The sequence below is a fragment of the Rhipicephalus sanguineus genome, chromosome 1 (assembly GCF_013339695.2).
Source record: "Rhipicephalus sanguineus isolate Rsan-2018 chromosome 1, BIME_Rsan_1.4, whole genome shotgun sequence".
Lineage (NCBI taxonomy): Eukaryota > Metazoa > Arthropoda > Arachnida > Ixodida > Ixodidae > Rhipicephalus > Rhipicephalus sanguineus.
In genome coordinates this window covers 190,651,891-190,663,918 of record NC_051176.1, presented here as the reverse complement: position 1 = coordinate 190,663,918, position 12,028 = coordinate 190,651,891, and the positions used below count along the sequence as shown (strand labels likewise).

The 12,028-nt window shown below is 42.8% G+C and overlaps 1 protein-coding gene across 1 annotated transcript in view; it reads left to right on the top strand.

Moving 5' to 3' along the window:
- Positions 1–996: 996 nt before the first annotated feature.
- LOC119404298 (DNA topoisomerase 3-alpha) overlaps positions 997–12,028 on the top strand; it is a 53,891-nt gene continuing 42,859 nt past the window's right edge. Inside the window, exons 1-6 of the mRNA XM_037670857.2 lie at positions 997–1,390; positions 6,169–6,356; positions 6,462–6,605; positions 6,947–7,117; positions 11,589–11,695; positions 11,786–11,860. Coding sequence (XP_037526785.1) covers positions 1,050–1,390; positions 6,169–6,356; positions 6,462–6,605; positions 6,947–7,117; positions 11,589–11,695; positions 11,786–11,860 — 1,026 coding nt within the window. The 5' untranslated portion in view covers positions 997–1,049. The remainder of the gene's footprint in view (positions 1,391–6,168; positions 6,357–6,461; positions 6,606–6,946; positions 7,118–11,588; positions 11,696–11,785; positions 11,861–12,028) is intronic.

Genomic DNA, 12,028 nt, shown 5'->3' with positions numbered 1-12,028 from the left:
GTTTAACAACTCGAACGTCGCAGCGGTGGTCGATTGGTTAAAAATCGACCACCATTGCGGGAGGTACTGAGTTCGACTCCCAGTGAGTGCCGCCGGGCACCCACCAGTTTTTCTAATGGGGAGAGAGGTACCCCAGTGTGGCGCTTGGTGTTGTGGGTACTTCCTTTTTACTCCCCTTTCCCCTCCCCCCAACGACGTGAGCCGTGGTCTCTTGTGGGTTGCAAAAATATGCGGCTTTCTCACCCTCAAACTACCACTACTACTCTCTGGCACAGCCTATTTATTTAGATAGGAGGCTGTGCCTGCAGCAATGTTCCGTACTACGCCGAAAGATTGCCGTTCCGAGACATGAAAATTCCCTATTTCGGGCATCTTCCCCTGCATACTTCACGGAAAATCCCAGCATTTCTGCGAGCCCACACACACGCATTACTAATATTGCACGCCACACACTATGCATGTGTATGACGTGTAAACGACTGTTAAAATCATGTTCGTAACTTGTGCTGCAAGTACATACACTGTGCATATGTGGGCTTCGAGTCTAACACCCGGCGTGAACAAGAAATCGCTCCACATATTTATAAAAAACAAGTATCAAGAGCTATGATTTTGCGTACTGCATGCACCACACAGAAGCCGAAAGCGCACTGTTGGATTTCACCATTCCTGAAATGCCCTGCAAAATCGCAGGGATTCCCTTTTGTGCAAAATGACAGCTGGAAATTCCCCTAAAAAGGGAAAATTGCCTGCACCGAACACCTGGCAAGGTGTCTTGTCTGGTCTTGTCCGATTTTGTCGGCGCGTAGGTGAGCGGTATTATTTAGCGGCTATCCACGCGACTTGATGCGAATGAAATGCTATGATTGCTTTTGACTTGCCAGCACGTTAAAAGAATCTGAGAGACTTAAGAACCTACTCTTACTGCTCTTACAACAGACCTCGGACCACAATGCACATGCTCGTGACCCAAAGCAACTTGCTTGCGTCTGACGCGTGGTGTGTCGGTGTACTTTAGTGGAGTGCGTGGTGGTGTGTGTTCTGCGTTGATGTTGACTTGTTTGCGCGTTTTGTTGAGGCGCCGAAGTTCAATTGGCGTTGATCCTGCGCTTCGCAGTTGCCATGGCTTTGTTTTAGCACGCAGGACAACTGCTTCTAAAGTTCCTGACTCAAGAATGCGGGTCTTGAATGTGGCCGAAAAAAACGATGCCGCTAAGAATATCGCAGAACTCTTGTCGCAAGGACGTGTTCAGCGACGCGAAGGACTGTCGAAGTATAACAAGATTTACGAGTTTGATTACAGGATATTCAACAGTATGTGTAGGATGGTCATGACGTCCGTGTCGGGACATTTGTTGAACCTGGATTTTGTGAGTGGCTACAGAAAATGGTGGGTTGCTGTAATTTGTTGCGTTCATTTCTCATTCGCCGTTTTTAAAAAGACCGAGTTCACTTGAGGTGACTGCTTCTAGCGATGTGCCCGTTTGACGTGACGTAACATTTTCACTATTGCAAGCTTTTCTGTTTACTTGGAGAATCCCATTTTTCTAGGGATGAACTTATTCTGCCAGTTAGTGCAGTACGCATCAACCGGTGCGGGGCGGCGGGGCAATACATTTTGTCCGGAGTCTTCATCATTTTGAAACTCTTGTTTCGATGTTCTACGACTAGCTTCAGTGCTTTTGTTCGTGATGTAACAGCATCAGAAAGGGAGAAAAGTTTTATTTTCCTGGAAAATTTTATTTGAGAAATCGTCATTTCGAGTTTCTACAAACATTCTGCTTAGAATTAGTGTTGTGTGTTTTTGCACTGTGTTGCAGTAATCTACTTTGATTTACTATTTATAAAGAAATTATCTACTAGGAGTATTTCGTATGTCGACAGCAGTAATGCTTATTGTCCACTGCCTGTGATATTGGCTACTCCGCAATGGCCTGTGAAGTCCACTGCTGGGTGCCACAAACTGTGCGTCAGTCAACGTTGTCCTGTGAGATGTTTCAAATTGAAAGGTTTCAACTTTCGACAGCAGGAAGATCACAGCTCTTGCAGACCCTTCAGGCAGTTGTCGAGCCATCAGTGTGAAGTCAGAGATGGTCCTTATATTCCTTGTGCACCATCAGTAGAGACAGCTGCTTTCAAGCTTGCGAGGCAGACAACACGAATGCAGAATATCAACTTAAAGTTCGCAAGCAGTAGAGAAGAAGGTAGGCAGGCTGTTGTTTAAATATGAGAATAATTGACCATAAAAGGTTGTTGAACAGAGGATCACCATCTAATTTCTCACTACTGGTCGTCATTGTAAGTGCACAGTTTTTACAGACATAAGAATGGAGATGTGTGTCTCATGGTTGAGGTGTGGCATGTTGTCATAATTGGTGGGAGTGTGCACCTATGCCAGCCTTTAGATGCCCTGCATAAAAGAGAAATCTCATGCCTAAACAGCTTTGTTTAACATAGCGCTGCACGGGTCCCAGATTGATGTGTGGCACTTTCATGCACAGATAAGTTTTGTGTCTACCTTCTTTTCACCACAGCGCAGCCTTTCACTTTATATTCAGCATTTGTGTTGTCTGTTTCCCTTGTCTTGAGCCCATGCCTGCATGGCTAAGTTTACCTTCATTGTGTTTATGCATTTTGTTATAAATGGTTGCGTCACTCACTGCCTTATTAATTTTTGTTCTCCCTCCCTTTTGTTTGTGTTTTAGTTATCTTTTTCTTTTCATTTTACTGCTTTCATGATCCTTCCTATTTGTGTTTTATATATGTGTTAATCTAGGGGAGTTTCTGTGTTTTGAAATCTAATGTAGCATTGGAAGTATAGTTGAACCACATTATAATGAATACTAGTATGGCAAATTATTAGTTATAACAAACTAAATACAAAGTTTGGTTGGTCACATTTCATTTCAGGGACACTTGGTTTTTTATAATGAAACCGAAAATGTGAGAGTCCCCGTGATATCGGCTGTAACGAAGAAATATTTGGTTCATGTGATACTCGGAACTATAAAGGTAGCATAAAAAGCAAAATAAATATTGAAAGACAATTTCAGAGCTGCATATTTTCAAAATGTGGTTGAAAGATAAAAAATTTGGTTTAAAATGTCGTTAAAAAAGTTACAAAAAAAAAACAGCATCAGTGGAGGTGACGGTGAACTTATTGAACCACCAATAAGCCATGCGGATGCCGTAAACAGGGCCAGGAGGCTGAGAAGCTACTTGGAGAAACTACCAGTGACCAAAATTACTGAAGTAGAAAAGGCCCACTTGTGCACGGACACTGTGGAAAACTTCATTCTGCACAGTGCTGCAAAAAGCCACAAGATGAAGATCACACCCTGCTTCAAATAAATGTGAAGGCAGGCTTGTTTTGTCAAACTTTGTTCTGTTGCAAGTTTCCTTTCTCATGGTCTGGTCTACTTAGTTTAAAATGCCATAAAGGGACATTTAAGAATTACCATGTTTATAGTGGGCTTGAAGTGTATAATAATGTGTTCTTTTATCCAGTATTTTTGTGCGATCCTGATCACTGATTTGCTAGATCAGATTTTTATCTCCACTGTTATAGTGAATGTCGATTATAACAAAGTAATTTATGGTCCCACTGCTGTTTCGTTATAATGAAACCTGGTTTGACTGTATATATACATGTGTGTAAGGAGGGGAAGGTGGGATATAAGAACGATATCTACAGCACTGTGGCCTTGTTTTTGTCCTATGTCTTTATTTAACATTGCATATCCTTTGCATTTGAGTTGGGGACCTTGTATCAATAAATTCAATAACCTGGGCTTATCCTGGAGCAAATTATTGCAGTACGTGTTCCTCATGCAGTTGAAGAACCAGCAGTAACAAATATTAATCATGAGAACACAGGTCGGCATAAGCACTCGTAGGTACATCGACTCGCACTTGCCTGACACTGATTTCACAGATGGGCATTGCTGAGTGAGTTAGTAGATAGTTCATGTGGTTTTACGTGCTGAAACCACATTATGATCATGAGGCATGCTGCAGTGGGGGATTTTGGATTAATTTTGGCCACCTGGGGTTCTTTAAGAGGGCCAATAAACAACCTCACGGTACAAAGTTTCTGATGTAAAAAATAACTGCACCCTTGTACGAGGTGAACACGTTTCCGCAAGAACTTTGCGAATAAGTGGTGTAATAAGGAAGTTACAGTGTATAGAACAACCCGCTTGGGCTGGTTTCGGTTTCTCGCTCGGCCTTCCCAACCTTCTCGGCAGCAGAGGGGGGATGGCGTAGCCCTTTGTTGTGCTACGCCCACTTTGGCAACGTAACACGACGTCAGCGACTACGTCATCGGCGTGCAGCCAACAATCGAGCCAGGCTTCCCCCCACGTGTCACCCGTGTCATAGCGATGCGAGAAGAAAGCGCGGTGCGAGGGGTACTGGGCACTGGCGAGGCATGCACCTTACTCCTAGCGGAAAAGTCGCGAGACACATCTTCATCTCGGAGGCCTTCGTTCTGGTAATACCGCTTGTCCCAGTACTCTTGGGGCTCTAACAAAATGGCAGAGGGCCGCACAAGAAAATGAAAATGCGGATTGCGCAGTCAAAACGGCCATAACTGCATCACTGCAGGGCCAAAGCGCTGATTCGTAGTGCAAGGGACCAATTAGCGAAATCGGGCCTGTGTAATGTTGCCCATGGGCAAGATTACGTCACTGCGTGTACGAGGAGGATTGGACAGGCGCTGGAGAGGGGTGCGGGAATTATTTTTCGAAATGGAGTGGCTGCGCAGCGCTGTGATATTCGCAAAATATGATTGTCGCAGCCTACTGCACGAATTAGTGAGCTTGTTTGGGAGGTGTAGAAAAAGAAGCCGGTGCCTGTTTACTGGCCCTCTAACGTGCACCTAAATCTAAGGACACGGGTGTTCTTACATTTCACCACCATTGAAATATGGTCACCGTTGCCCTCGAGTGTAACAGTGCGACACCCTACCTCCTGAGCTACTGCTGTGGGTGTTGTGAAGTCAGTAAGAGTGTGAGTGGATGTGAGTATGAATGGAAGTAATGGCCTGTCGCTTTATTTTCTATAAATGAGCTTAGGTCATCCGCATGTTTTTTACTTCCTCTCCCTTGGACAACCAACTAAGAGTAACGATTTCTCTTATCAAAGATGACATGACCTGAGCATGTCTAGTCCTTCAGTTCTCTTTTTATGGTCCAAGTGGTGCTACAATCCAAGTGGAAATGGGCAGAAACGTTTCTTTAGCGTTACAAGGCAAATGGTGCTGTTAGAATGCAGTGCTGGATGTGGTTACCATTACAGTTGGCTTTCATGCATGAATCAAAGAGCACAAAAGTGATCCATTTGAAGCTAATTTCTTGTTTGTGACAATACTGATAGCAGAACTGACATCAAGCCATACAGTGAAGCCAATTTTTTTTAATATACATCAATAACTTTTTGTGCATGATCTGCAGTGAAATATATATATTTTTTTGTATGCTTTGTGTTTCTTTAGTGTGCAAATCACATTAAGCACACAAAAAGAAAATTGGTAATTCGGGAACGTTTTTTTAAAAAAATAATTCGGGAGATAAGTGGTCAATGTAATATGCACGAAAGTTATAAGTATGAATGTGAGGCTGTTGGTAAGTATGTATGTGAGTGAGTGATAGTGAGTGTAAGAAGGAATGTGAGTGAGTACTGATGAGTACATCTGAATGTTTCATTTTGTTTCACTGAAAAGGAAAACAGAATCTTCTAATGCACAAGTGCAATCACATACTTTTGTAGTGTTGACCTAAAATTTAAACAAAAGATCAAGGAAAATTATAGGAATGTTGTAATTTTAACATTGAAATATGATGTGATAGAAAATAAATGGAACCATTCTTTCTAAGTAATTTTAACTGTTAGTGATCAAGGTCTGTGAGGTAATTCTGCACAGAAATTTTGGGATATTTTCATTTCCATTGCTGTATTCAGTAACTGACTTGGAACTTTGCAGGCTTAGATTTTAATAAAATGAAAGAGGACAACTGTTGTCTTGTAATGAATGTTTATGACGTGCTATGAAAATCTGAGAGGCTGCTTGCAGTTTCACTGCATTGTGCAATGTGAAAAGTCTTGCGAATTTTGCTGTCAAGTTGTCTCTAGAATTCCTGCATTTCATTAGTTCTTTTATCATTTCAGGCATTCTTGTGCTCCATCAGAGCTTTTTGATGCTCCGGTTGCAGAGATATGCCCCGACCAAAAATATGAACTTATAAAGCAGACACTCGAGAGGGAAGTAAGGTACTGTGATACGCTTATCATATGGACTGATTGTGACCGAGAAGGCGAGAACATTGGATTTGAGATCATTGGCGTCTGCCGGAAAGGTTAGTATTTCCTTCTTGTGCTTACAGATGCCGATACACTTGACCACTTGCACTCTCTCGCTGCACTTTCAAAAAAGCCCATCTTTATTTCTTGTTTTACTGCAGTGAAGCCAAATCTGAGAGTGTACAGAGCTCGGTTCTCTGAAATCACGCCTGCTGCAGTGACACGTGCAGTTGGCAACTTGACTGACCCTGATCCAAGGCTCAATGCAGCCGTGTACGTGCGCAGAGAGCTTGATCTCAGGATAGGTATGGCAAACTTGTGTCCCTCTAGCTATGAAGATATATATTGCTGGTCCCTTAGAAATATGTTTATGCAGTTGATGTTTATATTTTATAATCCAGTGTTCTGTAAAGTCTCTAAAATTGAAGAAGGATACTGACCTTCATTATTCTCTTGCTAGCTAGCAAATCACAGTGGTCTTGTCTTTGGTTTATGCAAAACGGTCTAGGCAGCACAGGTGCCGTTTGGATATTACAACCTCGGTCTACGTACCCACTGTTGTCATTGCATCTCTTTTAATTGAAGTGGATGCAATTGCATGTCTCTGATGGCACAACTGTTTTTCACAATTTATTGGCTACTTCAGGTGCTGCATTCACTCGGCTGCAAACTCTTCGTCTGAAGCGCGAGTTTCCGCAAGAATTGGGTGACCGCCTTGTCAGCTACGGTAGCTGTCAATTTCCTACTCTAGGATTCGTGGTTGAGAGATATAGAGCCATCCTCAACTTTGTTCCAGAGCCTTTTTGGAAAATTGAAAGTGAGTTATTTGCCTTGCATAATTTCATGTTTATTGTGCTCTTCATGTTCTGCTACATACTGGATAGTTGCACTTTTTTTTAAGCACTGAAAGGCTACATTTATAAAACCTCATTAATTCGAACTCGGATATTTCGAAATCCCGCTTAATTCGAAGGGTTTCTGCGGTCCCGTATTTTCCAATGTAAATCTGAGTGGATATTTTGAAGCGGCGGTCAGCGCCAGCCCGGTTAATTCGAAAACTTTGGGTGCCTTGTGCCAATTCCCGATCCCGATTTCGCCGCAACTCCGTGGAAGCGACGGCCATTAGGAGCCACAGGGCAATGCAGTGCAGCGATATTAATGTGTGACAGTTGAAGCAACCCAGCCTCGCTGGTGCTAGCGCAAAAAAAGTAATAAAGAAAAAAAAAACGCGGTCTCGTGGTCAGCTACAACGTGCGCCTGCGGAAAATATGACGTGCTTCACTGCAACACAGCGGTGACACGCGGGCAGCATGTCGCATGCTTCTCACAACGTCAGCGCGTCATGATTTACCCATTTCTTTTTGGAAAAGAAAAGATAATAAAGGACGACCTGACGGAATTCATGATGTATGCAAACCTCCGACTGGCGGTTGCTCCGGCAATTTGCGCACTTGCAATGCTGGCGGAGTTCTTGCCTGTAACGCCTCCTTCGAAAACTCAGTTCGAAAACTTCAATGATCATGTTTTCCAGCCAGAACAGATCGCGGATTCCGTCACACTGGCCATTATCATATTCTTTATTTTACCAGAAAGAATGGGCGAATGGCCGCATCATGACGCGCTGACGCTGCGAGGAGCAGGTGAGCCCGCGTGTCACCACTGTGCTGCAGTGAAGCACGCCGTTTTTTCCGCAGGCACGCATTTCAGCTGACCACGAGACTTTTTTTTTTTTTTCTTGCGCTGACAGGGGGGGGGGGGGCAGCGAGGCCCGCCGTTTTCGCGGGTTTGCGGCAAAAATGGGACCGGGTATTGCTGGAAAACCACCCTTGGAGGCGCAAACTAGAAGGCCAAACGACCACCTCTGATTACTTTCAGTAATTCAAAGTTCCTTGCATCCCGCTTTTTGTATGTTTCGTTAATTCGAAAACCCGCTTAATTCGAAAGCTTTTCACAGTCCCAGTGACTTTGAATTAACGAGGTTTTACTGTATTTGGTCTTTCTGTTCAGCTACGTAGATGGCAGAACTTTGTTGATGCTGAAAGACTGCATTTTTGACTTTTTGGGTGCCTTTAGGAGGAGGTTCAAAAAGATGATGCCTACCACTAACACCTAGCAGATGAGTCACACAGGATCTCATGCAAGCTCTGTGGCAAAGCTCTGTGTGCTGTTTCTGTGCTTTATGAAATTTCACTACAGTATTTGTGCTTTGCCTTGGCAGTAGAGGAATGGGTGAAGTTTTCTTGGGGTGCCAAACTTTTCTTCTCAGAATGGTTGATTTCCAAAGAAGCACTGTAAAAAAAAATTTTTTTTTTCTTTTTGTGACTGACCTGTTTGTGTCATTGACAACTGCATGTATACAATGCGTCTTTTTAGACAATACAGATTTTAATAAAAATGCTCTGACAGTCAGGCACTTATCGTCATCACATACAAACTCCACATGAAGGTGGACCTACTTTGCGATTTTCAAGTTACTTTTAAGATACTAACAAAACTTCTTCATTAACTTTTTATAATCAACTTGAGGACAGTTTTTAATACACAAGACGTGTTACCACGTCTGAAGGGAGATGAGAAAGAAAAGGGCATCCAGCCAAGGAAAGGGCATGTGCCAACTAGCCCTTCAACAAGTATTACTAAGTTGAGGGCAGTTTACTAAGTTGAGGGCAGCACGTCATTTGAGATACTCATCGAATTTCGAGGCCCTAATCCAGACAACATAGAAACTGAGTGTGCCTACAGCACAGAAAAGGCGGCAGCACTGTTACGTCAGGCAGGAATGCCCTCTAATGAAGAAGTGATTATGAAGCCACATTGCAGCACATTCTGGTCAGGGAAAACTGCATGTCATCTGAATTACACAAGTGGACAGCTTATTCCTGTGCGTAATATGTGGTGCTTATCTGCTTCTTTCTTAAATTATAATTAGGTGCAAAGCACTCTTTCACCTCTCTGCAAGAAGCGCTGGAATGATTGCCCCCGAGTTTTAGTCTGTACAGTGAAACAAAAGGTGGGCATTGTGGTTTTTCTTGTGCATAGTGCAAAAGAGACAGATAAACGCCAAGCATCACACGCAAAGGTAAAACGGTCCTCTAGTGCAAGTGAGGTAACTTGCTGCTTTCCATGAAAAGATACTGCTAGGGCTTGCCTTCTTTCAGATTTACATTAAAATGTAATGTCATGGGATGTTCCTGTCTGGCATAACACAGCAGCCCTTTTCTGTGCTCCAGGTGTGCTCGGGGCATTGAAATTCGATGATGAATTTTGAAGTTTTACGTGCAATTTTTTCGGTTTCAAAAAAATCGGTATGTCATGTATTATGCTGCCCTACAGATTTTCCGTATAAACAACTACCCTGTAGTCCATTAAGAAGTTAATTATCAAGTCTAAAGTAGCCTTTTATTGTAAGTTTAGGTCTTGCAAAGTATTTCTGCCTTGACATAGAGTTCGTCTGCGAAGATGACAAGTGCCTTATTGTCATACCATTTTTATAAGAAGTATTTATTGTCTAAAAAAATACTTGTGTATTGCTTAGTGAAGAGGCCGAAATGAGATTAGTAAGCATAAAGTGTGAAGTAAATTTGTTGGAAATAACATAGAATTGCTCTGGAAATGAGGAAGTTTGTAAGTATGCTATTAAAGAAAGAAGCGAAATAAAGTAACTTTTGGCCAGATTAAAAAGCTCCTAAAAGGCTCTTCACCTGGTTTGGGCATTGTAAACAAACAAGCATGGCGCGTAGATTGCTCAGTTGCGATTGCATCTGCAAAGTGTGAAATGCCTTAGTGGTGTGAAAATGGTTGAAATTTAAGGCTGTGTGTTCTTCCTTTCGAGGGAGCTGCATTTTGAGAGAGAGAGAAAGTTACGTGCTTGCATGCCCAATGCAACAGGTGCTTCTTCAAATCTCACTGACCATGGCAAGCGGCTTCAGTACTTCCTTCAATGTGGAGCACACAAGCCGCCCACTGAAAATGCGTCGTGAAGCATGTTAAAAAGTGAGAGGGGAAAAGAAACGAGGTGGGCCTCATCATATGAACATGGTGTGGCCTCCAGCGCATGGGAGAACGCAGGAGAGATATGCTGCTTGTGGACAGTAGACGAGGCAAAGATGAAAAGTGTGCACTTTGGCAGTGAAGCTCGCCCCCTGGACTCACGGCAACAGCACATTTCAATTTCTTCCAAATTGTTCAATAATTAACTGACCTAAAAAATTCTTTCCTTACAGCTCCCAGTATGCAACCAAAATTTGCATTGGGGACCAGAGATGGGCCCTTTAAGTGGTTAAAGGGACACTAAAGGCAAATAACAATTTACGTCAGAGTGAAAGCTCAATGTATGACAACGTCTAAAACGGCAGTATTATCAACAGCAGTGCCCTACTTACCGAGAAATTAAGATAAATGTACCACACGATGAGCGCCACAAGCGGGACATTTTGGAAATGATCGCGATGACGTGAGAGAGTCCGACTACAATTAATCACTCGTAATCAAACTAGCTGCATTTAAAAAAAAGAACCTTCCGTGCATCGTAATACAATGCTGCTTGTTCATTTTTGTTTGATTCATGGAAAAAAGAACCTCTTTGGTGTTGCCATGGGGAATGGCGCGTGTGGTTCAAAGGTTCTGTTTTCGCTGAACTGCGCTTTGCCCGGCGCCCTGCTTCGCTCACGCGGTCGCGTCTCAGTGGTAGTTTCGGTATCACGTACTGCCGCGTGTGTTTCTCGTGAAAGTCGCTCTGACAGAAAGTTCGACAAAATGCCACATGCATGTTATGTTGCCGGATGCCTGAATAGTGCACGCCGCCAGTGCACGCCGCTGCGCAGTAAAGGCGGGCAACGATGGGCACGGCAACAGTGACGTGAGAAAGACCACTTTCAGGCAGGTGATTTGAAGTGCGCTAAAGCGATGCGGACCACTAAAACGTGATTTTATTTCAAAATAAGCACTTCCTTGGCTCAAAAGTAGCACTACGAGGTTTCTGGACTGCTATTTCAACAATCAACGTCGACTTAATATTTGCCTTTAGTGTCCCTTTAATGAAAGCTCAGACACTTGATGCTTTGCTGAAACGTTCTCTCCACCTGGAAGTATAAAATCACTGTGGGGATATGATAGCGGCAAAGGTATGCATTTCATACATGTGACACACTTTATGGATTTATCCCGATTATGTAGTAAAGGTATTTGCTTGTTGGAAGGCAGATTAAAAATTTTTTTTTCAATTGCTAGCTTGTGCCACAACACGTGATGCAAAGAGTATTTTGCCCATACTGTTTTTTGTCACTTAGTGAACCATTCAAAGGATGACATAAAAGCAGAATTTTCATGGAAGCGGCACCGGCTGTTTGACTACCACGTCTGTTTCTTGCTGTATGAGCGGTGCCTGCATGGTAATGTAAGTCCTTTTGGGTGTGTTTGCATGCAACTGTATGAAATTGATACTGTGCCAGAAAGAGATAGTGCTGTTTGCCATTTTATTTTGCAGCCTCTTCAAGCAAAAGTGGTTGAAGTAAAAAGTAAACCAAAGTCAAAATGGCGGCCACAACCTATGGACACTGTGGTAAGTCTCGAACAGATTTCACATTTTCTCTTTATATATTTTCCGCAGCTTTCTTTTTTTGTCAAAGTTATAAGATCTCATTCAGCAGTTTTCATTGTTGCTCATTATTCATTATTTACATTGTATCAAAAAAGAAAGTCCTCATTTTTTTTTTCACTCGTACTTTAT